Raw genomic sequence first — 27510 nt, forward strand, 5'->3', positions numbered from 1 at the left:
CAACCCTACACACACACGCATACATCTCGCCACGCCTTGATCGTCCCCAGAAGCCTAGATCCCCACGACCTACACATCGTTCGGCCTTCTCCCGCGTAGTGCCCGTCCTTGCATATTGCTGACGGATAAGCCCGGCGCAGAAAACATGACTGGTCAGTATGCTGGGGATCAGCACGACGGGAGCCTGTATTGTGCTTATCCTGGCTTGTCCTTGTGGAGGTCGCCCTGCAGAGGTTCAAGGATGGTGTGCAGGGGTTGATAAGCTTTACAGTCCGGATGGGGAAATTTGTGAGTCACAAGTCTCGGTTGTATTTTGGGGGGTTGTGTGGATGGGGGATGCCTGTGCTGGGATGGATGCCTTGGGGGGACTCTGGTAGGGGGTGCGTTGCAACTGCATCGAGTAGATATAGGTTTCTTTAGGTATCTTCTGGGAGTACATACTCATAGCATGGAGATACCTACGTAGCATATCATACATGTTATTGATAATCAATACGGCCTGAATGGAACATATGGCCGACTAAAACTTGATTCTAATACTGATAATGCAAATCCGATTAATGTGTCGTGTGATGCTACAGAGATTTGGATCGGTAGTTTGCGTATGTCATGGTATTTATGAATAATGAAGTACTATAGATCTGTTGCTTAAGAGCAATACAGTGCCCTTCAAGTTTGCAATTTTCCAAATCTGCTTGCTCCCCGTCGCTTCAAGTCATTCTGCTTGCGGCTCTTGCTCGCAATTCTTGAAGAATGTGATAACCCCCCTTCAAATTTCGTCTCTCAAATATGATTCTTCTTCGTGCAGCGTCGAGAACAGAGTTTCCATAGCTTAAGAGAATTCGTAAAAATGCAAACAGACATGTAGTGTACAATGATGGCGCAGAAAGGAGGAAGGGGCATCTAGAAGCCGTTAGATGTTTTTATAAGGGTCGGTGGAAGCTGTGCCCACTGCTCCATTGAATGGCAGCAAAGTTCCCACTCTTGTCACTCGCATACCCGTTAGCAGATATACAGGCAGCGGATTTCTATTGTACAGAATCCAAGAAGAAGACACGGGACGGCCTGCAAGAAGAGAATATGACATTAGAGCGCTCGCCGAAAGAGGTAGAAAAGAGATTGCAGGAGATACAAGATAGAAGAATACAGAACATGCCGAACGCCCTGGAAACGCCAGATATCGACGCGCACCAAATTCAGTATGGTTTTGCTGGGTTATGGATAAATATAGTACAAGAAGTGAAGCTTAGACGGCTGAGTGATGGTGAAGAAACAGTATGAAGGTGTTAGTGATAGCACCAACGCATAGTGGTGCAGGCAGTAGTGAGATAAGAGCTCATGCTTTAGGCTGGACGAGACAAGCATGCGACGAGTGATAGAGGCATAACGGTGTTGCGTTATCGTCGTGCGTAGGCATCCGACGTAGTTGCCTGGAGTGGCGACATCAACGCTTTGACGCAGCAAGGTCATCCTGCATGCCACGTCAGCAATATTCACTAGAAAAAGTCGACCGATCAAGTGTCGTTGAAACATACCATGTGATTGACCATTGCAACGAAGAGGTCAAAGAAGAGTTTTCCACCAGCTTCCATCTCAGACTGCATCGTACCGCTGCGCTTGAAGGTCTGGCGGCTACGAACGATGAGGGCGAGGTAGTGGGCACGTAGCTTGGAGTCGCTGTCAGGGGTATTGGCATATGCGTAGCGGGCACTGGTGAGAATGGTACTGCATTGCACACCAGACTGAAGACCTTGTTTGCGGAGAGCAAGACGCTTCAGCTCCTCAAGGCCATACTTTTCGGCTGTGCACTGCCATGATTATCAGTATCGGTACGACGAGACCAAGGAATACACATACATAGATGACAGTGTCCTTGAGTATAGGATAGGCTCCGTTGAGCATGACTACTGCTTCGTTGACAGCTTGACCTGCATGTCCATCTTCTAAAGCCCAACTATGTCTCCGCTTGTCGAACTCTAGACGTGGATAGTAGTCACCTTTGTAAAGGTATTCGAGAACTGAGGAGAAGACTTCGGGTTCGTCGTCGGGCAAGTCGATACGTTTGGATGACGACTCAAAGAATTGACCACGACAGGCAGCCTGGAAGAATGGAGAGTGACAAAGCACATCTTCATGGGCAGCAAAGAGACGCTGTTCCCTGCCCACACAAAGCGTTATGATGGCACTAGTAAGATTGCTGCGATGAATCAGTCATGGAGTAACATAGATATTGGATGCAAAGACTTACGGAGTCACTGGTGCACTTCCAGTTGATTGACTTCTGGGCGACGAGTGCTCTGCACGTTTGGATCTTGACGACTCTCTGAAAGATCCCTTTTTGGACTTTGTAGCTTTCCCAACTCTGTTTTTCGAGAAGCTATCTGTTGGATACTTTGTCTTCGAAGTAAACATTTTGATGGTATGAGGAGGTATCGGCAGAAGAGGTAGGAGGAGACGGTAGTAGTCACAGAAGCAGACCGATGAGGGAGGAGATTGCTGGCTTTATATGTTCTAAATCATTCGAAGGCAATGGACTTACGAAGACTTGGTGAATGCTGGATGAACCTTAGGCAGCAAGGGCTGAAGAGCGAGAGGTCAGCCATCCAAGTCTCAGATGATGAAGGGCAAGTTAAGGGAATATATAGGGAGACCGCCGTCTCGGCCTGGGCTGCATGGGACGGAAAGTGAGGAAGTAGTGGGAGACGTGATTGGACGCGTCAGATACAACGCGGACTCAACACGGTCTCATGTGACTCAGTGAAAGCCATTATCTGTCTGGTCTGGGATTAGCGTCGACCCAGTGCCCTTGCTCGTAGATACCGCGGAATCGGGACGACACTGAAAATGTCCGCGTCCTCTGCTGGGCTAAACCAAAAATGCTGGTACTTGCTTGGTTCAGGTGTCGCGCAAAGGTCCGAGTGTAAAAGGCAAAACCGGTGGTGACATGATGGCGCAGGGAATGTTTGGGTTGGGCTGGAGGCCTACGAGCGACCACATGCACGGCCACTGGCATTACGTTGCCCTTCACCGGCTCGATGTGTTGGCGATGGGAGATGTTACACGATTGTGATGCCTATAAGCTCGAGAACCATCTCATCGCATGGCTGTCGACGTCCAATTGAGTAAAGAGGCCCTCCGCAAGAAAGTTTCCCTGCCCTGTCCCATACCTGCGCGGCCTAGTACCGCCAAGAAAGAGGCGTTGCTAGCGCTCATCGGCTCCCTGTCTAGCTCAGGAACGTCTCCACTCCCACTCCACCACTAGGCTGGTATGAAATCCCACAACACCATCGACAGATACGACTGAACAACTACTATATAGTCTCGCCCAGCGACAAGCCTATCTTTATCTGCTACAAGACGGAATCAGCTCACACAGTCGAGCTGAGGACGACATTGGATCACATGATTGAATACGAGAAACCGTAATCATGGATCAATACACTCTTGCTGGCGATCAACACCGGCATCAACATCAACGCAGTGAATCGTGGAAGATGAACCACAAAAGTGTATCTTGAATCGGATTAAGCAGAATACCTGTTCGCCAACAGTGCGGCTGGAGCCAGGACTATCGCGTGCTATTGGTTATGATAACACACTGCGCCGTGAATAAACACAAAACTCCTCTAGCATTATCCAGCAATACCGAAACTTGATTCCTGAAGAAGGAATATAGATATCATGGAGCTCGGTACGTTGAATTTTTTATGTCAAAAATAGGCATGCAACGAGTACCGCGGTATATCTATGTTGGTCAGCTTTGCACCGTAGAATATGGCGTACAAGACCTACGCAGCTGTTGCTGATAGCAGCTCCTGGCTTTTAAGACGTCTAGAGAAGCAGAATACCATGATGGGGAAGTATAGCACAAAACTTATCACCACGAAAAGTCGAGCCATTTTGGTGAGTTCCATGATATAGAGAATACTCACAGGCACAAGCAGCATTACTATCACCAGAAGCAGGAACAGCATCTTAAAAAATGTTGTAAAGCGCTCTTGAGAGAACAAGACTGTCCGATTATCTGCCTCTGAGGCTTTGGTCTGCTGGTCCTTGGTTCGAAAGATGTTCTACGCTTTGTCAGCGGACGGTCCAGCGAATTCGTCGAAGGCCAGTCAGCATACAGCTATCCTTTTGAACGGACCACGGCGCAATAGCCAGCCAAAGAAGACGTGGATCACTGAATTTTGGTCGTCCACAAGAATTACGAAATCATCTCTGACGTTGAGATGTCCCGATTCACTCCGCACCATAGGTTTATTGTTCCAGCACCAATGAAGCAGAGTTCTATAATTTCGACCAGTGGGCTTGGCCATGGATAAAGACTTCTGCTCTCTTTCGAGGAGATTGTCTGCAAGGTATCAGTATTGCAGAGAGCTCGGATGCGGAGTTCGCTGGTCATGCGAGCAATTGCCTTACGTACCATATTCCTCCAGTTTTTGGGACAACGCACTCATTACTTGACTCATATCCGGATCATGTATGGTCATGAGTTTTCGAGGCCTCCCTCCCGTCTTCTCGGCTCTGTCGCTCTCTTCGCGCTCGATCACATCGATTGCCATCTCAAGCTCGGCGATCTCAGTCTGACACCGAAGAATGACTCGGTTCCTGGCTGTGCCGAATCGCCGATAGACGCAAAAGTTGTTGTCAGACGACATGTGTGCTGCCAATCGACCATACCCGATAGGATAGTCATCAACTTGCCTTTGTCAGCTCATAGGTCTGGACTGCATGAGAATATCATCACCTCTCTCTGATCGGACATCTTTATAACGATCGTCCCACTCCCAGGGCCCCGGGAACAAGTCGTCTAATCCAAAGAACGAGAACACTCGCATGGCAATGGACGGTTTTGAGGTCCCAGTGCCTGCAAGAGTGCTCGTCCGACTGAAATTCGGATCCAGCTGGGTGACTTTCTCGCCAACACAACATTTCCCGGTCTCGTCACTGCTGTCGCCGCCTGTTATAAAAGTTTGAGGGGATGCAACCCTCATGGGTGATGTTATCATAGACTCCATCCGACAATTCATCTCGGACCTATCATCACTTGAAATGTGGTTCATATGACAGTCGAAGACGATTGAATCCGGGCAATTCATATCTATTGGAGTTGAGAGATGCTAAAGCTAATAAATCGGCCGCCTGTCGAGCCAATGACTCAAATACTTACGAGATTCCCTTTAAAGCTCGCAAAAAGAATCCACGTGAGATCTCGTACCACAAGACTGTGGGACGAGCCATACGATGCACCTCATGAATCTTGAAATGAAATTGCGCACGTTACTTGTCTTCATTGTCAGCGTGAGAAGGAAAGCTGCAGACAAACTTAGCTCAAGTCGCGTTCGGTGTAGCACAAGCTCAACATTGTTATTAGAATGGCATGAACCAAAGCTGCGCCGTGCCCAAGACAATTCGTTTCATATCCAAGCCTGCTTTTGTTCCGAGGATGAACTTCCATAGTTTTAGGTTTAGATGTTTGCTTTCGCAAAAGGCGGATGACGTGTGAGTGAAGCATGCATGTCATGTCACATTGGCCATCCGTCTATGACCGCGCATCTAGCGAAGCGAAGAAGGACCGTTAACGACGGCATAACACACTATCCCTTCTCTCGTGATTCTGTAGATTGAGAAGGTCTTTCATACGTTGCCTGAAGGACGAATATCGTGATAGTTGTCATTTGTTCATCAGAGAGTCGCAGGGATCATGCATGCAGAAACTGACCCGCAGGCAAACATTTCAAATCACCCATGAACATGCATTGCATTCTTCTTTATTTGGTGGACTTCCAAACTGCGGCAACATACAGGTAGTGCGTCGAGGATTGCGTCGCTCTGGCCATCGCTCAAATCTACTTCGCGTCTCTGTGTATCGACCCGGTCATCATGCTAGTCAATTCCGCAGGTTTTGACGTTACTCTTCACAGAACGCCGCAATGCAGAAAAAGGATTTTACATTCTTGTGAGCTCATCCATGGGACATGGGAGAGGTGATTGCTAGACTATGAAATAAATTGTCAGCACTACAACTGATACTTTCCTTGCTGCATCTAGCGCGGCCTACTTTGCCAGCGCGAGGAGCATGCAAAGAGCCGTGCAATAGCTATGGTAGAAGTCAGCGACTGATGCCCGAGTAGCTCTCTTGCTCAACCTACCAGGCGGTTCCTGTGATCAACGCCAGGTTGCTTGGTCTCGCAAACACTGATACCACCATAGCGAACCCAGCGGTGAACGTCAAGATGGTGGGTGTTCCAATCTGACCATAAATGCTTCCCTCGAGGAGTATCGAATGAGGTATCACGACCATGAACACTGTCGTGGCTACAATGATCACTCGAATAAGGGAGTCGACTCGACCTCGGTCAGCTAAAGTAACCGATGCTTCGCTTGTTGCCTGCTTTTGGTGTTTGTTCGTAAAGACGAGCTTAGTGCGATTAGTACGTGCTTCCTGGGAGTATATACTATCACTTACACGAGTCCAGCTTCTTGGTAGACTGAGAATGATCCCCTCGATGAAGACTCTCAGCGGAGAGTCCTGTGCTCGTCGTGAGAGAATGACGAAATCATCGGCACGACTGAAGAATTTTCCCTCTTCGCGCACAACAGGCTTGAGATTCCAGATCCAGTGGTAGAGACTAAGATAATTCCTCCGCGATGGACTATCGAACTGTTCGATCTGTGCTTCGCGAAGCAGCAACTTATCTTAAATGGTTGTTAGAACAGCGCTCCAGAGATCTTAGACGAGACGCTAGAGGGCGTACCATATTCAGCGAGTTTGTCGCTCAGATCCTCGATCAACCAGTTCCTCTTCTTGAAGTCTTTTTCAGACTCTACAGAAACCTTATCCTGGTATATTGTCTGCAAACGACGTGCAAAGCCATGCTTTTCGTTCGAGCAGTCCAGCTCATAAAGGGCTCTTTCAGCAGCTACCACCTGTTGCTGTCGGTGCAAGAGAACTCGATTACGTGCTGTGCCAAATTTACGATACACGAGAAAGTTATGATCAGAGTTTATATATGCTGCTAAACGTGGATAGCCATTGGGATAGGCATCAACTGTATCCTGCTATCAGTGATGTGATCATGGAAGTAAGTTGCTGCAGAATGCTTACTCTTCTCGTACTCGATCTCCTGCAGTCTAACATCTGGCCAATCGAGTCCATACCCGAACGCTTGGACAAGCGATCGTAAGAACGGTTGAGTCGACCAGATTGGAGGCAGACCGACGGCAGATCCTTCCGATGGAGTAGACTTATCATCGAGGCTTTCTAGTGACGATTCAGTATTGCTTTCGCCCAAAGGGAAGGACGGCTAACTATCAGAGATATTATCATTCTTACTAGATGCCATCTTGTTGAAGCAGAAGGATACGGAGTGCTGTAGGGTGGTCTTCACAACTATGGTCCTTTAGGAAAGAACCCCAATGCTGTACAACAGGTGTTCAGCACTGTTTAGAGCAAAGTTAAAGTTATTCAGAATCATTCACGAGAGCTTCAGGCAGGTATATAAACGTTGTGCAAGAATGTGGCAACCGAGTCAAAGCAAGAAATCCGCTACATGTATGATGTCTAGTCAGGTTTCCAAATAGCATAGAATCTTGCAAGTCAAAGCACGGAATGAAGGATATCCGTTGTAGGAACCTGCTTTCAAGGTTCTTACCAGCCCCGATCTTCCGCGGGATACCTGATGGCGACACGAGCCTGTCGCTAGACCCAACAACGGTTATGCACGATGTACAGACTCAGTAACAGAGAATGCGATACTGGACCAATGCATACATTTGAATAATACAAGGCATCCACCCTATCGGAGGAGACTATGCATTAGTATCAGGAAATTGACAGCGTGCATTGGACCATCCTGGCAGTGCCACGTATGTGGGTCGCAACTCTCGAAATGGAAACAGCTCTCTCGCTCCAGTGCAATGTCAACTCCACGATGGTCATTCGTATCTACACTGTGAATGTGGATTGACACTACTGTACAATGCTCCAGCTAGCGAAATCGTAGTCATGCAAATAGAGTCAGGGGAGAATCAGCCCAAAACCGGACTAATCTCCGTCTGTCGCAGAGCGCTCGGGAGCGTACACGTGACGTCCCACTATTAACTCCACGGGTGAATCGTGCATAAAGATGGACATTGTGGAATATAATAGGACCATCTTCCTCTCATGGAAGCACCACAGCACCAAAAACTGATTCACAACATTGCATGACTGGTAACAATGTCACAAAAAGGGACATAGAATGACTATTCAAGGTAGTGACATACGGAGAACGTAGCTAAACATGGTATCTCGCTTCTCTAATCAGCTCTGGGACATGTCTAGGATTCGTCTTTGCCTATCTTGTAGTCTGATCTCTGTAATGCCGGTCACACAACCTCTCCAAGACTTTCGTTAGACCATTGGCTTATGCACTGCTCCGGCTTCTGGTCATGACCGAGCCGCTCAAGCTATCCTATCTTTTCAATCCAGCAACTGGCGCGTTGGACCCGGTGATCGCCTCTGTTCGTTGTTGTCCTCCACCGGAACGGATTTCAGGTATCGACATAAGAGCCTTCGGCGAGAGATCCAGAATAGGAATATGGTACATGCCCTGGCAATCCTCAGGGTCGAAACCAAGATACTGAAACTCAAAGTTAGAGGAAGCCGTGGCAATCAAAGAGTCGGTCCACTGTTTGAGGTCAGGAATCACGTATTAATCGCTTGAAGTATGGCTGTACCGGCGGTGCTGTGGAGCTTGGGCCTGTTCCGGATGGCTAATGTTTGGATTAGCTGGAGCTGGTGAAGTGAATTGGGAATACTTACAGGCTCTATTCTTGCGCTGATGTTCTGATTGGAGGTCATGTTTGTAGTTGAAGTTGAATATGAAGGGAAAGGTCTTCGATCGAGTCTCTGGTGAAAGTTTAGCTGTGTGGCCTGGAAGACTGTGAACATCGAAGACTCGCAATCTTGCTGCGGATGCTTGACCTTTTATACGGTCGTCGCCATCACGGTTAAGAATCATTTACGAATTACACGGGCTCATGCTTCGATGTTTACCTACTTAGACCTTCATGCGGCGTAGAAGTGCATTGATACCGGACGTATGGTCCACTCTAGTCACCTCACCTTATGAGATGCACTTTTCCAGACCGGTAGACCGCTCTCACACATGCTCGGAAGGAGTTGTCTTATCGAGACCGCTTTCTAGCGATAGTCACAGTCCACGTGTAAATTGTGAATGTCTCGTCTGGTGAAGTTTCGAAATCGGACATTGCACAGGTGGGACTGACACCTGCTGTGCGCTTTCTAATTCTCTAGGTGCAGGAAAATTGCTCCAGTGGTCAAATGGGGATGACTTGGCATCTCTCCTTTTCATTAGATCCCGATGAAAAATTAGATTTTCAGACGCTGTAAGTACACCACGGGTCATGAGTGACTGAATAGCATCGTCTCTGGTATTCATGCTATACGGACTGAGAGACAGCAATAACGTCAAATACAGCCCTATAGGATAACGTGGGCCTGGTTGGAAGTTTGCATACCGATAGCATCGATCAGTATACTAAGATGTCCATGAGCATGTTGATGCATCAAACTAGGCGGTTTCTCCTCTGTTGTGACCGCCGAACCGCTCTTGTACAACGGCCACGTTGTCAGCGTCTCAACAACTCCTAATGAAGAATTCTGTGGAATGACCTTCGAAGTCGTGGTATCATCTTACCACGTAGAGGAACCATTGACTACCTCAACACAGACGACTTGAGCATTCAACCCTACCGATATTACCGCCTTAGATTGTGACTGCAGAAACGGTCCGTCCCATGACAGGAAAGATGGGTCTGTGATCCGCCTTGCTGCATCGTAGAGCTGTTAACTTTGCCTACATCAGACAATGTAGGTGGTACCATAACAACTATAGATACATCCAGTAATGATGAACATACCTAAGTTTTTAAGAAGCGGGAGCGTGCTCGGAGGGTGATAGTCGGGTATCACAAACTCTGTGACCGTCCAATTGCAGCCTGGCACAGACGGGCAGCCTTGCCAGTATTGTTCACACGCATAGGCGCTTATTAGTTCGGTCACATAATAGCGAATGTGCTCTTTATCGGTGATGCTTGATACACCGCAATTTGGACGCGTGATGTTTGGGCAAGGATATCAACGGACGGGATAGTCGGATTCGACCAGTCCAAGACCTATCCATGGTAAGAAAAATCTACCGACTCGATCGAGCAAGTCATGTTCGCAGTAGAATTTCCGAAAGAGACGCCCTCGCCTGATCCGAGTCATGCCTACGGGTCTTCTGACTGACAGATCGAAAGACCGATGTGAGGACCTTGGACTTACCACGAATCTAGCAAATTTTGGAGCACTCACGTCAACACTACGTGCCTCCAAGCGCTATCAAATCTCCAATCTGTTGGTACAGGATGGTGTGCCTCCTATCCCTCAGTGCTACACTAATGTCTACGAAGAGATCGAAACAATAGTTCGAGAGAACAAGAGTTACCGGACGATCTACAAGAGCAGATGCAGATGACTGTACAATTTGACAATCGAATCCACGAATAACGATAGAGAGATAATAAAGGATGTAGTCACGGAGTAGACCAGCGCGGTCATTCGGGAACTCAACAAAAAGATCGCCAACCTTAGCAAGATGGAAGCGTGATTCGAAATCTCACAAGGGAATTGAGATATAAAATCCTTGAATGCTTCGACAGTAAGAGCATTGTACTATCGATCTCCCCTGGCAAGTCTTCCTCAATTTTCCGTACGCATTCTCAGACAGCTTGTGCAGTTTGGATGAACACTCAATGGATCTCTGATGCTTACTTCCACGCACAATGCTTTTCCTACCTTGTCTACTTTGTTCATAAAGACTTGTAATGCGCCTTTTTATATATTCCTGCAAGTAAGAGCTTGAACACGTATCCTGTGATGATGGAAGAACATTCCTCATGAAGTCGAAGAGCCTGAAGCCCTACCACCCGAGTACCGCAACTCCAGGGCCCTATGATGCTTACTTGTACCAGATGCAATCTTGAAGACTAGGCCCGTGGGCTGATGGTGGTTTCTGAGCTGCCGATCTTTCTACTGGGTACCTTATGGCTTCAATGACTGCAGACCAATAATTCGGGTCACTGGGGCACAAAGAGTCTTGGATGATGGCTGCATCAGAATCGTTCTAAACTCGTGCAGTTGGCACAGCCATACTCTTCATAGACCGGGCAAGTTTATCAGGATCCAGGAATGAAATTGTCATCTGCATTTGTGTGTGGGCGTAAATTCCCGTCCAGCCCAAATAGCCTCCGGCTAACCATTTTGAGTTAGCCGTGGCTGCTGCACGTAATCGTCGTCAATCCCAACGTATGCGAGCAAAGTCCATCTGATCAGCACTTCTTTGAGAAACTTTCTCTTTCATTCTTTACATACAGAAGTACGGACTGAGCGGCTAACTTCAAAGTTGACATTTGCCTCAGTTGATTAAGCAGCACCACTTACTTTGACTCGAGTCTCCCTGGTTGTCATTTGTGTCCTGGGACTATTGTCCTGGAACCATAGATCTCACACTTCACTACCATATCACTACAATGCCGACACCGGATCCTCATCAAGAGCAATACAAGCCAGCCCTCCTCGGACTTCCTAATGATGTCTTCGGTATTATTGTGACCGATCTTGATCGATCAACTCTAGCGCGCCTCAGACGGACATGCCAAGGACTTTATGCCTCATCACTCCTCGAGCAGGCAGTGTATAGGAACCCAATCACCATAGAGGACTGGGACGACTCAACCCTCGCTCAATGGGAGTTTTCGTCTGCGGGTCGCTCTAGATGGGAACAATTCAAGGACTCTGTCAACGACAGAAACCGCAACTATGTCCAGAGCATGGCTGTTTCGCACTGGTCGTCATTGGATGACTTTACCTGGATTGAACAGAACCTCCCACAAGTTACAACACTTGACCTCAGCGACGTCAGAGATTTCGTGTGGAACGTCGACCCAGACAAGTATAGGCTGGACAACATATGGTCTTGGACAGAACTAGCTGAAACGTGTCTAGCCTTGTTTCTGCGCACCACCCATCTCAAGCTCTTCGACTGGACAGACTTCAACGTACATGAGAAAATTCGATATCGGTACAAATAACTAAGATCGGACTGAGTTAATCTACTTACATATCCTCAGGTATTCTAGTAAATGCGTCCCAGCGGGCTCGCCATTCCGGCTGAGCCGCAGGGAATCTCCTCAAGGGATTCACACCGGTTCCGTTGCTGATATTCTGAACAAAATCTGTCCTCGTCTAGAGAGACTGTCACTAACTTGTGCTTCATCGCCATCTGAATGGGGTCAAGATTCGGTGCACGATTATATCTGCACCCTAGTCGACCCAATCATTAAACATGCGCCTAGCACTTTGAAGCATATCCAGCTTCGTAACGTATCAGCACCCCTCCGAACACTGATCTCTCGACTTGCCCAAGGCTTGGCGACCACCGAATCCCTCTCGATCACCGTTGGTCTTGGAAATTGGATGCAATGGAGTTGCGAGAGAATGAAACAGGGTGTGTATTCTCCGTTGACAAGGCAACCACGGTCTGGTGCCGTAGTCTTCCGTCAGTATCCTATCGAGAACTGTGACCGTGACCATGAAAGCGAAGCTCGGCGCATCGTAGACGAGTCAACCAAAAGTTTTGGTGACTTCCTCCGACATATGGCTTTGGTTCGCGAGGAAGACCCAAAGGTGCTGATAGGCTCACACGATAGACTTGATGACTTGGCCGTGTGCCCGATCAATCTGGTGGATGCCTTCGAGCCGAGCTTGGGTGAGGCCGATGTTTTCGAGGATGCCAAAGCTCTCGAAAGCATTCACTGGTTGAGAGAGCGCATGGGCTGGCGGCCGACATTCTCCTGGGATACGTTCATGGAAGATGGATTTCCGCACGCTGAGCGATGGAAATTATATCCTGTGCAATCCAGGACATTCGCAGACGACATCATGGATAAGGTGGCTTACTTGTTCCAGAACCTCCGAAAACATGGAGTTCCGGTGAGTCTCAGGATAGGATACGACTACCAAGGAGGTCAGGGACCGTATGTAAAGTCAGAATTCTTCAGGCCGATGCAGGCATCGTCAGCATGGAATCGCAAGGATTCTGGTTCTAAGCTGTGGCGCCAATGCGAGGCCCGTTTCGGACTATCACACATTGCCGATATGGTCGACGAGCTCACGATCGGATACCAGTTTAACACCCCCGGCTTCATGCAAGCACACCGCCGGCGCGTGCCCTTGGACCCGCGAGAGCTCAACGTGCTGACGCGCGAGAGTGACGGATGGCGCAAGTTCTGGGCCCGCTACGCAACACGACTCCGCAACCTCAAAAAGCTGCGCGTCGTCATCCCGCGCATCATCTTCGAAGACTGGGCCATGAGCCCGGCCCTCCAGGCCCTGTTCGCGGACGACTCCTGGGACATGCTCGACCTCGACCACGAAGTCAGATCGCTCGGCACGCGCGCCGTATTCGTCAAACGGATCTTCTTCCGCCGCGGTCCGTACGGCGCCGAACCGCCTCCGCTCGACCTGCCGAACCTGATCCCGTCCACAAACGCCCATGTCCCCATGATCAACGAGACTCGCGGCTTCTACGACGACATAGAGCTCTGCGACGTCGATCCCGGCGCCGCTTTCTACGACAGATTCTTCAAGCGCAGCGAGCGCTCGTCGTCGTCGTCGTCGAAAAAGAAGCGCAAGAGAGCGGCTACGCCTGTTACTGGGAACGGCGAGCCGAGTCTGAGCGAGGAGGAGAGGGCGGCCCGGAAGGCGAGGAAGGAGCTGAGTGAGTCTCGTATCAAATATATGGACTCCGTGCGTAAGATGGCAGACGCGGACGCCAACGTGCCGTCTTAAAACATGCTGCTTGCCTGCTTGTGTATGTGTATGATGCCGCCGACTTGATTTTGTTTTCGAAAATTAGACACTCTTTTTGCTATGACGTTATACATAGATTTTATATAGATTTCAGTAGAGGATTCCAGTCTCCTCGATCATACTACTCTCTACTCCCTACTTTCACCCCTTTCTTCCGGTCTATCTAGCGGTCTCTAGAACAAATTAAGATGATAATTGCAAATAGTGCAACAACGGTTCACGCGGGATAGAATAGGCGCACATAAGATTCCATCGCTGGGATAAAGGCCGCAAATACGACATTCCCGCCCATATGTATAGAGTGTGCGCAAGTGGACAGGATATAAAGCCAAGGTCTTTGAGAGCATGTAAATTCCTACATACATATTCCTACAATCGTTATCCTCTTCTATTCCCTCGCACTTCATTGCTTCATTGCCAATCAAACCCCCCCTCCCCCCTCCTTCTCTTCCCCACAGGGCCAATCTACAACTTCGCCTGATCCTTGGCCTTATTCAGAATCGGCTCCAACTTCGTCGCGCCCATGACATTGCCCTTGATCTTCAGCTTGCCGCTCATAAACAGCTGCTGCGCCTTCGCCTTGCCGTCAATCATCTTCTGGAAATCCGCGTCGTTCATCACCATCGTCACTGTACAGCCCCAACAACACAATTCATTAGCCATTTATTCACCGCTTGCTTGTATTATTCTCAATTATTGAAGAAAAAGACAGAGAGAGACAGGGACAGAGAGAGATAGAGAGAGAGAGAAAGAGAGAGAACACGTACCACCAGCCTTCTTGCCCGCCGGCGCGGCGCCACGGCCCACCTCGCCCGTCTCCTTGAGGTCCAGGTACCAGGACTCGGTCTTGCCGGCGCTGTTCTTGAGCGTGAAGGCGAAGATCTGGTTTGCCTTTTTGATGGCGTCTTTCTTGTCTGCTTCCGAGGCGAGGGCGGCGGCGATGGCGTCGAAGGCGGCGGAGGAGGGGTGGGATTCGAGGGCGACGGTCATTTTGGCGGTTTTTTTTGGGGATGGACGGACTGGATGGAGGGTGTGAGGTGTTGGTGGTTTGTGGGTAGGTGGTGAGATAGTTTTTGTAGGTTGGTAGGTATGCGGATGATGAGAAAGAAGAAAGAAAGATGGGAGTACGGTGTTATACACGGAACGAACCCAGCTATACCATTCACTAACTAGCACCAGGCGCAGGTGAAAATAGTCTTGTAGGCTCGCTCCCTCGGCTTGAGGTCATGCAACGACTTTGTGTGGAGAAGTCTGGGGATTGATGGACTGGATGAGTCTAAGGAAGAGTGGGTCCGAGGAGCGGAGTAGCATGTGATACACCGCGACACGCGCCAAGACTGCACTCTGGGACTTGCCGAGGTAGAATTACCCGATTGGGCAGGGTTATTGGTTGTTCGCTTGGGGGGTTTGGGGTTCTGAGTTTGGTAAGTTGGGATAGTTAGGGGTCTGTTGTCGGGTAGGATATGGACGGTGATTGCGAGGGTTGGGTCAGTGACGTCTGGAGCTTCGGTTGGTTCATTGTAGTTATGTATTGAGGCAATCAATATAGGTAAGAATAAAAATATGCAAAGAAAAGTCGTTGTCGTGCAACATAAAGATCGTAAGGATGTATAACTCGTGAGAGATCATCATCATCAGCATCGTCGTCGTCGTCGCCATTGCCGTCGACTATATTTTAAAAGAGATACGTTCCACCCATACCACAACGATCGCTGCACCGAGAGAGACACGACGGGGTTGCCATTCCTCCGTCATTCTCGATCTCGAGGGTATCGCGCTTGACCAGACCCCATAATAACACCTATACCCCGCGTATGCATTTTCCGTGTCATTGCCAGCAAGGACACCATGATTATCACCAGAACAGAACGCCTGGAATAGCCACCTCATCTCCACGGCGAGAGGGAGGCTCTCAGGAATTTCTTCATGTGCTCGGAGCTGCCCCAGAACTGCTCCTTTGCGCGCTTCGCCGACGCGCTGGACTTTGACTTTGATAGCCAGCGCGACAGCGTCATACCACGTGGCCGCTCAACATGTTCTTCGAGCAGCGGACCCAAGATGCGCGGTTCCTCGTCGACGGGGCTGAATACAATAGGCACATCCATAAACTCCTCCTGCTTGCGACGCCAGTCATCGTTGCCAGCGATGCGCGACAGCGGCGCGAGCGCCTCGTCCCAGGTGCCCGTGCGAAGATGGACGTCCTCGAAGTTGAACTCGGCCAGGACGCGTCGGTGACGGTGGATGAAGCGGCTGATCTGGCTCGAGTCCATGATGGCGTTCTCCAGCTCCATGTACTTGAGCTGGGGAAACTTGAGAGACTTGAGATGATGGCCGTTGCCGTCTGTCTCGCGGGCGCTGGCAGCGGATCCTTGCATGCATGGCTCGTGATCTAGGGAGAAGGGCGAGGGGCCGCGCGTGTCGCGCCAGCGGAAGAGCAGACGTCGCACGTGCGGCGCGAAGAAGCGCAAGTAGGAATGCAGCATGCGCAAGTGGTCTGTCTGGGTTGACCGTTCGTTTGAAACACTTTCCATGTGGATGGCAAGCTTGTTGATCTGGGACCAGCGGCGGGTTCCAGTTGGAGTCGCGCCAAACCCGATGCCGGGCTGCATGTAAAGAAGACCAGCTGCGTGAATTGGCAGGAAAGACAACGTGTTCAGCTCCTTCAAGGGCGCTCGCTCAATCGCAATGCGCAACGAGATAAGTGCATAGTCGACTATGTCTCTGCGATAGTGGTAAAACGGCTCCTGGCCTGGACAACTGACCTTCAAATGTTGCAAGCCAGGCATGGCTGAGAAGGCACGAACAAAGGAAGGGACATTTGTAGCTGCATGGAACAATGAGGGATACTGCTGGAGTAGAAGTTCGGTCATATCCCATGTGCCGTAGCGCGGCACCTTTGGGTTGTTTTGAAGCTGTGGTTCGTAATGGAATGCTTTCTCTCCTCCAGTCATAGCATCGATCAAGGGAGGAAGAAACGTCTGGTTCGAATGAGGCATATGGAACGTGACGGTCTTGACATGTTTGCCAATCTTGTCCAGTGCCCGAATGCGCGCCGGCTTGGTAAAGCTCCTGGAATTAAACGTGATAGTCAAGTCCTCGAACAAGAAAGGCGCCGCTCTGGCCCCAAAGTCGTGACAGACGAGTCGAAGGCTGCTGAGTTCTTCCGCAGCGCAGTGTCCCAGGAAGCTTTCCCGCGTGGACTCAGTCATCCAGAATCGCTGGAAAGCTGGGCTTGTCGACATGACAAGATTGCATATCGAGCTGGTCGAGCGGTAAGCTGATTGGCTAGTGTCAGTGACATTGGTCTCTCGAGTGCGTGTGCGCATTTGCATATCCTCACTCTTCAGGTCGTCGGCTATCGAGCTGGCCGGACTAGGAATCTCTCCAAAGAGAAGTGTCCGGTTGGACGAGGCAGAGGAGACATTGCTCCCTTTGCTGCCACTACTCCCGCGACTCTCGCCGGAGACAGTTCTCTTCAGCTGTGGGTGCGATGTATCGCACTGTAGATGCATTTCGGCAAATATGTCATCAAGTGGGCTCAAATCAATTCAGGCAAAGGCACAAAGAACTCGCGATTACGACGACGATGACGGTAACAAAGGCGGAGAGAGAGTGGAGAGGAATCCTTGGGGAAATCAGGCATCGCGGCGGCCATTCTCTGTTTGCTATTTACTGCGACTCGGACTGTTCGAAGATGGGGTGCACGTGAGCTGCAGGTGTGAGTCAAAGGCACAGAAAGCGTTGAAAATGAGGGGTTGAAGTTGCGCGCGATATCCAGAAACTTTGCCCAAAGAAGATGCAAAATGAGAAGAATCACGACTATGTCGCGGTCGCGAGGCGGTCGTGTTCTTAAGTATTCGACGTGACGGTTGGTTGTTGGGCCTGTTGCTCTGCATACGAGGTTGGGCCAAGGCGCCGTCGATGGCTAGGAGGCCTGTCAAGTCGGCACCTTTGTTTCACGCCTCTTCACTTCCATCCAATCGTGTGCGCATGCTTCACATCTGCCCGTCAGCACTACGATAAGTCGGTGAGATGATTCGCTCGCTGGACGGGAACGACTCGGTGCTTTCTTCTAGCCAAGCCTCTTTCGACGCGTCTACCGCTTATACCACGCGACGGAAGACCCATCTCGCCGTCTTCTGTTTCATGATATCTGCCCGTCTCGCGAATCGTTTGCAAAGAGCCGTGTGCGGGTGTTTCGAAACAGATCTCCAGATGAAACTAATGTTGTGGGTCCATTGCACCATCAGGATGTTGACATGTTGACTAAAGACGCGCTGCCTTGATTAACTAGACCTCTTCCTTTGAGCCGCAGGGAGCAAACCAGAGGCAGATTCAGATTATGTCCTTGAAATCATACTACTCAGGCAGCACGCAGCACTCTCGACGCGCCGATTGAGTGGTACATGATGATGCTGACGCTAACTCAAGTCCAGCATCCACAGGCTAAACAAAGGAGAAAGACAACTTCACCTGCGGAAACATGCATAATCACAGCATACCCCAAATTCTCAATCTCGTCGTCCAATAAATCATATCATATCACCTCATACCCAACCCCTGATGTATCATGACTGCACGAACAGCCCGGTCTCGTGGTGTGGTAGACAAAATGTTGATTGATCAAACTGAATCTCCTATTCATAGACAGACAGAGACACATGATATCGATATAGGAGATTGCTCAATTCGGCAGTCGCTCACGTGTCAATTCGTTCAAGCACAAACACTTCCAAGCCTAGCTTTCTACTTTGTGAGCAATGAGGGCATTGTAAACTCCATTTGTCCATTCATGAGGGTATCATAGCATTGTTACTTCTCATACACGTTCGCAGTCTCACTACCCCTAAGGTCCGGCACCACTTCCACTCGACTCGCCACCCATCCCCAAGCCTCCCATGCCGGTTCTCGCTCGTCTTTGTGCTTCGGCCTCTTTGAGACTCTCCTGCTTGATATACTCCAGCACAGCTTCCTCCTCTCTCTCCTCTTCTTCCTTCTCACGCCTCTTGGCCTCCTCATCGGCTGCACTCTGCTGAAGCACTTCCGCAAGCTCTGCCTCCTCCCTACGCCGTTCCTCATCATTTGGATCTGCAGCACCTCTGGCTTCGACGTCGTTCTTGCTCTGCTGCAACACTTCAGCGAGTTCAATCTCTTCCCTTCTCCGCTGCTCCTCCCACGCCGTATCTCCTTCAAGCCGGTCTTGCGTGCTCGCCACCATAGCGCGACGTAGCTCCTCCTCTTCGCGCACCTGTGCACTACTGACGTCTTCGAAAGACTCATCCGAGTCGCTTTCCCATTCGCTGTCAGAAGATCGTACTCTTTTCATACGTGCTACCTTTTTGCGTGCCGTCGTTTCGTGGATACTCTTGCGCATGACTTCCTCTAGTTCGCGCTGTTCCTGTTCTGAGGCACCAGACGCACTAGCTTCGGCCATGGAAGCAGCTATAGCACGCTGAAGCATCGCTTCTTCGTCTTCCTCCTCACCAGGGCTCTGTAGATCGCGTTGACGTTGCATTTCGGTGATGCTGGCCTGAAGGGCACGTTCCATGACTTGATCGTCCGAGGGGCCAGGAATAGGGGTTTGTGGCATAGAATGCGAAAATTCGCGTCTGGATTGATCTTTCTCGCCAGCGAACGTAGTCTGTGATCCAGATAGATCACGGTAGGCGGGAAGCTCGGGAATACCAGGGTGGCTGGGAGAGTTTGGAATTCTGTTCGGGTCCGGATAGGTCTGAGAGTGAGTGAGGTTGTTATTTGGCGATAATGAATCAGGAGAAGTAGGGCCTGTCGTTGAGTAAGCGCGAGATGCACTTCCGCTAGGTCTATACGCTGCATATAGACTTCCACCATCCGAAGCAGATGACGCGTTGTTAGCAGAATATCCAGTCTGAACACCACGCTGTGAGATGTAGGTGTTTGCTGCTGACGGGACAGAGCTCGTTGATTGCTCCTTATTGCGAATGAGAACTCGTCTCTTCTCCTTGTGTTTATCCAATAACGCTTGAAGACCATCAAGCTGGTCCTTACCGGGGTTCTTCTTCTTCTTGACACTCTTTGAGATGCACCTCCAGCGTACCAGGATGTCATTGCGTTCCTCGGGGGTCGAACGACCAACATCGTCATAACCCTGTGCGACGCGTGCCGCGAAGATGTAGTTGTCGATGTTTGGTCCAAACTTTTTGGAGAACTCCATATAGATTCCCTTCATCGTATAGGCCGGTATGGCGAATGTTGCGGCGCCTGGTTTTAGAAATGACCCGATGAGACCTTTTCCAATCCCCTTGGTAAAGCCTGCGAAGCCGTCTTTCTTGCCGCCTTTGATGGGGTCCTTGGCAAGACCTGTAATACCGTCGAATATGCCGCGTCCAAATTCCTATGGCATGTTAGAGTGCAATCACATGGGTAATATGAAGATATGCTGACCTTTGCACCCACTGCCATGCCGCTCTGAAAGCCGGTGACCTTGTCGACTTGACGAGGCTCCTCACCATATAGTCTAGAAGCATTATGGAAACCTTTCGATATCGCCATAGTAAAGTCTAATGGCGCTTTGACTCCAGCACCAACCATACGACCAATACCTTTGGTGGTACCAATGGCGGGTTCAATCCCAAAAGAACTTGAGCCTGACCCTCCCACGGACGACTGCTGTGTGTTGGACCGGCCTGGCGTCCCGAAGCCTGATCCCCGGGATTCACTGTGTTCACGTGCAGGCGAAGACGGCCGTGACTTTGAGCCTGAATGCTGGCGCATGGCTTGCGCCAAAAAGTTTGCTCGCTCGCTTGACGGTGTCTGGACACCACTAACACTTTCAGGAGACGTTACTCTAGTTATATTATCTGTGCTATCGTTCAAGCCTATGGTTGGCGTTCGGTTCGATGGCTTCGAAATTGAGTCGTTCCTGAAAGATTTACTGTCGCTTTCCACTGACGGTCGATCAAGAGTTTTAGTCTCAGTTAGGGTATCTGTACTTGCGGCGTGAAGTTGAGCCTTGGCTGCTTCCTTCTCTTCTTTCCGTTTCTTGGCAGCATCTGGATGAATTCCCAGGCCTTTTAGCGTCTCGATCGGGAAATCGGCTACGCCCATCATCATGGTCGACATTGTACCCATAATTGCAGACGCACCGCCGGTCACAGGATCCCAAGGTCCGCCATCAGTTTCGTACTCCTTGGGTCGATGTCTAATATGTACATGAGCCAATCGTGAACGTACGGGGTGATATAAGACTTACAGTTTGAGCTCATCAAAGGTCAATTCCTTCTCCTGTATCAACACAGTGGCAGCCAAAGTACTCAATCGAACCGCAGTACGTTTCACGCGCCAGGCACCGATTCTGTGTGGCGCAAGGGAACAGCGCATATTGTCCAAGGCAAGCATCTGATGAAAATACTGGGCGCCTTTGTCGGTACCTTTTTCTGTTGCAATCTTTTCAGAGAGCTCATTTGCGCGTTCGAGCGACGCCGGCTCCAGACACTTGTTGATCGCAGCCGCGAGGTTGTCTGCATTAAGGTCCTTATGATGAATAGGATCAGGTCCAGCTCCTGCTCGAGCGACCATGGCTCCCCAAAATGGTTGATCACCGAAGAATGGTACAACCACAGTTGGCCGGCCTGCAGCAATGCCCGCAGCGGTAGTACCAGCCCCTCCATGATGAACTACACACGATACCTGCTTGAACAACCAGTCATGTGGACAGTTTCCAAGCATGAATACACCGTCTGGAATACCAAGCTGATCTGCGCCAAAGCCGCCCCAGCCCTTCGAGACTAAGGCTCGCTGCCCAGTCATTTTGACGGCATCGAATATTAGCTTTGTCATGGCATCCGGATCGTCGACGACAATAGAGCCGAAGCCAATGTACACAGGTGGTGGTCCAGATCGAAGGAACTCAGCCAAGTCTGGCTCTGGTGTGTAGTTTGATGCCAGGTTGAGGAAGAAGAATCCAGAAATGGTCAAGAAGTTTGCCCAATCTTTTGGTTTAGGAATGAGTGCAGGAGACCTGTAGGACGTTAGTACATGATATGAGTCAAGAAGAATGATATGTACCAGCAGTAAGTGTAGGGGATCTTCATACGCTGAAGCATGCCAGGGGCCCACATCAGACTAATTGGCTCTAGACCAAGGCTATTCTTTCTGAACCGGTTAATGACATCTCCAAGACCTTGCCACGTAAGCATGTCAACGAGTGCATATGACATGTAATTGTTGATCGTCGTCTCTGCGTTTGAGGACTGAATATTTGCAAGTGGGTGTGGGAATTGCTGAGTGGGCGACCACGGCATACTGTGATACTCGTCAGTCTATGGAATTGCATGAAAGGATCCCCATACATACGTAAACATCATATGAAGTGGAATGCCTAGCCTTTCCGCACAGTGAATATGTGCGAAGCTGGGTGGGTTAGCAATGATTGCATCTGCGACAAAAGGCTTCGCCATAGGATCATTCGAGGCGATTGAGCTTGCATCATTAGACATCCAGTCTTCGACGGTCTTGTCTGAAGCTTCGACGCCAAAACCGTCACCTGTCTCTATGCAAGACCTCCAGCAACCTTTGATCATCTCAGCAATGCCACGTCTTCGTGATCCAATGTCGCCACTGCGGAGGACATCAAAACCAGGCATAAGGCCGGGGTTCTTGACCATGAATGCCATGAGTTCGGCTGGATCACCCCCAATACTGAAGAATTCGAGGCCGTTCTCCTCGACAAAGGCTCTGAAAACAGGGTGTGTAGCCAGTCGCACGCGATGACCATATGTATCCTTGAGAAGCTTGCCCAAAGCAACAAAGGGCTGGACATCTCCTCTTGAACCCACGACGTGTATAACGACGTTCATCTGTGGCGGTGGAATTTCTGAGGCATCTCCGCCTAACGAGGGAGGTATATATGGGGGTGGGAGAGGCTCATCGGCTTGAGCAAAGTTATATTGACTCTGAAGGGCGGGTGTCAACAGTGTTGATAGCCTATGATTGCTCTGGTCAATGTTGATGTTCACACGTCCATCATCTGTATGGGATTAGCCCGTTGAATCCCAGAGAGTGGTAATCTGTCGCTGACCTGCGATGGAGGCTTGAGTTCCTTGGCCTGCGACATCATCTTCGATTGTACCCAAGGTCTCGCTATACGCTGGTAATTCTTCAACCTCGTCTGCATATCCAGCTGGATCGTCGGATATGCCAGTGTTATAGTCGTGGATAGGTCCAGTGGTTCTTGATGGGATGTTAGCTTGAATTGAACCAGTAGTGATAGGGTTCTTACGAGGCATAAGAGGTTGACTGAGCGTCGGAGGGTCTATAAGAGCCAGGATAGGAGGAAGCTTCACGTTTCCCCACTGGGGCATCAGATTCATCTTCACGATGTATAGAGGTTGGTTGGTCAGTTTGAGCTGAAGAGCTTGATGCCTGAGGCGTAGCGGGGTCTGCTGCTGCGGGACGCTTCTCGGATGCCATATTTGTAGAGCTTTGCGCTCGATAAGAAAGACTCAAGCCATGAAAGGTTTTGAGGGAGAAGAATAGTAGCAGGGAAGAAAATTTGTAAGTGAAGGATCAGTGACAACAAAATTCCAAAAGTGGGTATCTACTTGAATAGCTGAGTAGGACCAAACTGTGGCTGAAATGACGCGCACCCCGCTCACTGGCAGCCGGCAGTTGGCCCCACACCTGGCACCTACTCGAGGCAGAATTGTCACTGAAGCTAATTACCTGAGTAATGAAAAGTTAAGCTAGCTCGAGCTGGAATACGTCGTATCACCGTATTTCCCACAGCCGTCCATCCACTGTCAAATCCCTTATCACACACCTCAAGGGTAGGCAAAGCGAGAAGCTTAAGTGCAGTGACCAGCGTGGCTGAATCGTTGTGTGTGCAACGAAACTGATACTTATAGGCGATCGGTCTCTTCGTGCTGACCGCGATCGCTATTGGCTAATCATGGTGATCTGACATCTTTCTGGAGAACTAGAAGACTTTAGTGAAAGCTCAATCCGCTTTGATAAATGCTTGGTGCTGACGTGGACCTGGATCCTGGCTTAGACGATGGCGCGCGAGAATGAGGCAATAGGGGTAATTAGGTGTTTGATATGTCTGTAGCTCTGGTACGATTCTGCTATGATTTCATACGAGGTTTATATATTATATTAAGTAGGTATTGCTGATTCATATACAACTCAAAGCTAGCCAGCCCAGTACAGATACGCTGTCGCACGTCGTGAACGCTGTACGATGCAGACCATCTTTCAAACTGCCCTGAACGCCGAAGATAATCAATCTGGGTATTTTACGTAAGATATCAATATTCCACCCATGAGCAAATGAAATAAATGACCTATATTAGTAGCTGAACTGCAAGACTATCCTAGCACACTAATATTAGTGGCGTAAGTCCTCGGCGCAAAGAAAGTGTATTGCGGTGGAAGATCGGTGTCCATCGACTGGCTGTTGCCATACTCATCGCTCGGTGGAGAGACAAATCGCGGTCGCATCATGTCCTCAACGTCCTGTGCCGCCTCGAGTTCCTCGTCTATGGTGGCAGATGCCTCAGGACTTACTCCCTGTGAGACTTGGATCGGGACCTTGAGAGTCAAGGCCGACGCAAGAGAAGATGTGGGCGTCGAAAGCGACAAGGATAGGGTGTAGGTCCGGGAGATGAGACACGAGTGGAAAGTTGGAAGGAAGTTTTTGTTATAGGGAAGGGTGATGGGAACAAGTATTCTTGCGGTGTAGAATGTCTTGCCGTGGTAGTTGTCGCTTGGGGCTGGGATCCCGGTCAAGGACGATTCTACGGTTGAGGCGGCTGAGTCTCGACGGAAGACTGGAGAAGACGAGCCATCTTGACGTTCCCATTGTGTATTAGCAATACATCTGGACGCCAGAGGAAGAGCCATGCAATAGTATCCTTGGGAGATATCATATGCGAGAGTGCTCTTGACTGGAAAACAAGTTCTTGGTACAGAAGAGTGAAAGGTGATCACCTTGAGTCTGGATGTGAGGGATCCCAGCTTTGGCGGTTGTTGCGAATCGTCGGTCGGATCAAAACGAAGCACAACTTTAGCGACGGTAGATATTGGAACAGGCGCTTCGCCAGTGCGTGCGCCAGGAAGATGTAGAGGTTTCGGCTGCGATGCTTCCATAATCAATGTTCCGCTCTTTCCCTTCAGCAACCCCTTACGTATGGTCTTTACTTGTCTAAGTCGATAATCCGAAGCGCCAGCCACATCGACACTCAAAGGAGGCTGTTCCTCGAATGCAGGCTTGATTCGGACCTTCCTGACGCGATCGACGACAATTAGGGCTTCGTCATCCTCTGGCCGATACTGAAGTCCCCGGACCTTTATGACATACAGGACTTTAGCCATCTCCGGAGCCATATCGTCGAGCAGATTACTGGCAAATCCGGAGACTTCAGGGTCTCCCATGCTAGGGGGCAGTCGAAGATGAGCATCACGAACGGTATCGTTATCCACTTTGTGAGAGCAAGCACGAGGTAGAAGATGTTGAGGGACAACAAAGGTAAATGGAAACTTATAAGTCTGGCCAGCTGCAAAGATGCGTGGGTGGGGTAGGTCTTCTTCATTGATAGGTTGGCTGAGGCGTAGGAACCTGTGGGTCGCAGTGGTCCGGCCTCCACCAAGAGATGGGGTGGAAGTCAGGCGATCGACATAAGTCTTGCATATGCCTGCTCTACGTCAGCTCCCTGGATGGTTCCAAGCAGCACGTTGCTGTTGCTGCTGTTCGTCTTCAACTTACCGACAAAGGTGATATCCAGCTCGTCAAACCTGGTGTCCTGGGTGGCAGTGATGTTGACGGTGCCCTCGATCTTGTCCATGGTCGAGTAGGAAGTCATAAAGGAACCATGAATGCCATGGGCACTATTCAACTCGATATCGACATTAGGACGTCCTTGCATCAAAGTGCTTTTGATCTTGTGGCCAACTTGATTTCCAATAGACGCGGCCATGGCAGATGCTCCAGAGGAACGAGATCGTGACTGAGGGAGCGCGGACGGATGAGCGTTGAAGTCCAGGTATGAAGGCATGATGTGTGAACGAATCATCGTGAGAACAATAATAACAGAGAGAAACCAGCTCCGTGGGGTTGTGTGTCGCAGGAGCGTAACACAGGGTCTGAAGCTTCAGGTCTTATATTAGGATCCCCCAGACAAACAATGGAAATGTGGGGTTCGGAAAACCGAGATACGGGGAAGTAGTGGTGGTGTAGTGAAGCAGATGGTCTTGAGGATGCTTCGAGTGATTGTCGGTGTCGAGTTGTAGTGCGATGATATAGATGTACTTTCACCTATTTGTATGGCCAGACCCCTGATGAAGAGTAGAGAGGGATTCGATGACCTGTTATAGAAGACGACATTCACGCCTTTCCTAGAGCAAGTTGAGTCATCTGCATGTGCCATGTTCTTGTGGGTGGAGCATGCCCCATCTAGCGTGTGCATCCCCGTCTTTGGCTTTGCTACAACGCCCCAACTAACTGACCTAGGCGTGGACCGACGGTAACAATTGGCGCCAGTTGCCCGCCAGTGCATGCAGCCCAGCGCCATACATCTTTTTCTTTATAAGCATCTCATTCTTTGAGCAGGCTTCCAAGCAATCAAACATCACGTCTCGCTGAGTAGTCCACATTCCGAGAATATGACACAGGTGATTCTGATGATAAATACGAATGCGTTGCGTTCAGTATGTCCAGGAAATGTGACGTGTCGAAACCACAGTCAACAGTCTCAGCTCCGACACAACAGCCATAATTGAAAATTCCAGACGGGCCCAACATCAAGCCACCACTCGCGAGCACCTCCTGTACATTGTCTGAGTGACAAACATTCTCACGACCCTTCGTGAAAACTTGACATTAGCGATACACGCGCCACTCTGCAAAGATTTTTCTCACAAGCGCGAACGTTTCATAGGCATGCCCTGAGAACCCTGTTGACCCTCCTTGTGGTGAACGACTCAAGGACTCGACTAAATTTTTTTCGGATGGATACACGAGTCCAGTGGCGGCATGCGTTTGGTTAAACCATTCCGGGAACGTCTGCCCCAGATCCTGCAAAGAATTCTCAGAATGTCCGTTCTCGGAACCATTCATTCTTCGGTGGCGGGCTTTCCATACGCCTACTGGCAACTCATACCATCAATTAACAAAGTAGACATTTCACCTCACCGCAAACGTGTTTCCTGATTCATCGACACTGTCAAGCATGATCCTATATCTCATTACCGCAAACATATCATAGCACGACCTCGAAGTGTAGCTACACCTCTGCATATCAGCCCCAAAGCACCAAGAAACACCTACCGCATCTCACTCACTCACTTCAGCCCCCAAGAAAGGCTGATGAATGCAGCAATCCAATCCCATCAGCGTGCTGTCATTCACACACTCACTCTGCGACTGACTCATGTGGCCGGCCGAGAGATGTTCTCTTTCTCTGGATCGCCCTAAAATCCTTTGTCGGACCTAAGACATCGGCTTTGTTACGGCTTCGGACCTCCGAGGCGCTGGCCTAAGCCCTACGCAGTACAGAACGGGAATTGCCGGATGTAGGTGATTCTGTGTGCGCTCGATCAGCTCTGCAAACGGT

The 27510-nt window shown here is 49.8% G+C and overlaps 8 protein-coding genes across 8 annotated transcripts; 1 reads left to right on the forward strand and 7 right to left on the reverse strand.

Annotated features, from left to right (window-relative positions):
- Window positions 1-1444: 1444 nt before the first annotated feature.
- On the reverse strand, window positions 1445-2412 carry EJ05DRAFT_485805 (uncharacterized protein; the record flags this gene model as incomplete). Its single annotated transcript, XM_033745481.1, has 4 exons — window positions 1445-1471; window positions 1536-1808; window positions 1858-2197; window positions 2249-2412. 4 exons carry the CDS (start codon window positions 2410-2412, stop codon window positions 1445-1447), a joined length of 804 nt encoding a protein of 267 aa, XP_033601161.1.
- A 1293-nt stretch (window positions 2413-3705) lies between these two features.
- Window positions 3706-4994, reverse strand: EJ05DRAFT_500228 (uncharacterized protein; the record flags this gene model as incomplete). Its single annotated transcript, XM_033746964.1, has 5 exons — window positions 3706-3745; window positions 3793-4070; window positions 4125-4351; window positions 4424-4699; window positions 4748-4994. The coding sequence occupies 5 exons, from the start codon at window positions 4992-4994 to the stop codon at window positions 3706-3708; spliced, it is 1068 nt and encodes a 355-aa protein (XP_033601162.1).
- Window positions 4995-5965: 971 nt separating this feature from the next.
- On the reverse strand, window positions 5966-7346 carry EJ05DRAFT_485807 (uncharacterized protein; the record flags this gene model as incomplete). Its single annotated transcript, XM_033745482.1, has 6 exons — window positions 5966-5999; window positions 6153-6421; window positions 6470-6699; window positions 6759-7052; window positions 7109-7264; window positions 7337-7346. The coding sequence occupies 6 exons, from the start codon at window positions 7344-7346 to the stop codon at window positions 5966-5968; spliced, it is 993 nt and encodes a 330-aa protein (XP_033601163.1).
- Window positions 7347-11377: 4031 nt separating this feature from the next.
- On the forward strand, window positions 11378-14058 carry EJ05DRAFT_476025 (uncharacterized protein). Its single transcript, XM_033743937.1, has 2 exons — window positions 11378-12131; window positions 12181-14058. Exons 1-2 carry the CDS (start codon window positions 11581-11583, stop codon window positions 13898-13900), a joined length of 2271 nt encoding a protein of 756 aa, XP_033601164.1. The 5' UTR covers window positions 11378-11580; the 3' UTR covers window positions 13901-14058.
- A 328-nt stretch (window positions 14059-14386) lies between these two features.
- On the reverse strand, window positions 14387-14845 carry EJ05DRAFT_427785 (sterol-binding-like protein; the record flags this gene model as incomplete). Its single annotated transcript, XM_033741520.1, has 2 exons — window positions 14387-14550; window positions 14692-14845. Coding segments are annotated over 2 exons (318 nt in total), but the record flags the coding sequence as incomplete, so codon positions are not given.
- A 579-nt stretch (window positions 14846-15424) lies between these two features.
- EJ05DRAFT_476027 (uncharacterized protein) lies at window positions 15425-17749 on the reverse strand. The gene is made up of 2 exons (XM_033743938.1): window positions 17262-17749; window positions 15425-17198 (listed from the first exon to the last, which is right to left on the reverse strand). The coding sequence occupies exons 1-2, from the start codon at window positions 17431-17433 to the stop codon at window positions 15808-15810; spliced, it is 1563 nt and encodes a 520-aa protein (XP_033601166.1). The 5' UTR covers window positions 17434-17749; the 3' UTR covers window positions 15425-15807.
- A 936-nt stretch (window positions 17750-18685) lies between these two features.
- EJ05DRAFT_510609 (UDP-Glycosyltransferase/glycogen phosphorylase) lies at window positions 18686-23484 on the reverse strand. The gene is made up of 7 exons (XM_033748187.1): window positions 23181-23484; window positions 22980-23131; window positions 22256-22928; window positions 21968-22204; window positions 21153-21920; window positions 20345-21101; window positions 18686-20294 (listed from the first exon to the last, which is right to left on the reverse strand). The coding sequence occupies exons 1-7, from the start codon at window positions 23369-23371 to the stop codon at window positions 18768-18770; spliced, it is 4305 nt and encodes a 1434-aa protein (XP_033601167.1). The 5' UTR covers window positions 23372-23484; the 3' UTR covers window positions 18686-18767.
- Window positions 23485-24021: 537 nt separating this feature from the next.
- EJ05DRAFT_476029 (uncharacterized protein) lies at window positions 24022-26254 on the reverse strand (the record flags this gene model as incomplete). The annotated part of the gene is made up of 2 exons (XM_033743939.1): window positions 25665-26254; window positions 24022-25593 (listed from the first exon to the last, which is right to left on the reverse strand). Coding segments are annotated over exons 1-2 (1609 nt in total), but the record flags the coding sequence as incomplete, so codon positions are not given.
- Window positions 26255-27510: the final 1256 nt, after the last annotated feature.

This window comes from Pseudovirgaria hyperparasitica, assembly GCF_010093815.1.
Source record: "Pseudovirgaria hyperparasitica strain CBS 121739 unplaced genomic scaffold EJ05scaffold_7, whole genome shotgun sequence".
Classification (NCBI taxonomy): Eukaryota; Fungi; Ascomycota; class Dothideomycetes; order Acrospermales; family Acrospermaceae; genus Pseudovirgaria; species Pseudovirgaria hyperparasitica.

Coding starts and splice junctions, on each gene's coding strand:
- EJ05DRAFT_476025 (XM_033743937.1), top strand. CDS start 11,581: ATGCCGACACCGGATCCTCATCAAGAGCAATACAAGCCAGCCCTCCTC. Junction 12,132..12,180: donor CATGAGAAAATTCGATATCG/GTACAAATAACT, acceptor ACATATCCTCAG/GTATTCTAGTAAATGCGTCC.
- EJ05DRAFT_476027 (XM_033743938.1), bottom strand. CDS start 17,433: ATGCATCTACAGTGCGATACATCGCACCCACAGCTGAAGAGAACTGTC. Junction 17,199..17,261: donor GATAGCCGACGACCTGAAGA/GTGAGGATATGC, acceptor CTAGCCAATCAG/CTTACCGCTCGACCAGCTCG.
- EJ05DRAFT_510609 (XM_033748187.1), bottom strand. CDS start 23,371: ATGGCATCCGAGAAGCGTCCCGCAGCAGCAGACCCCGCTACGCCTCAG. Junction 21,921..21,967: donor ATCCCCTACACTTACTGCTG/GTACATATCATT, acceptor AACGTCCTACAG/GTCTCCTGCACTCATTCCTA. Junction 20,295..20,344: donor GCATGGCAGTGGGTGCAAAG/GTCAGCATATCT, acceptor AACATGCCATAG/GAATTTGGACGCGGCATATT.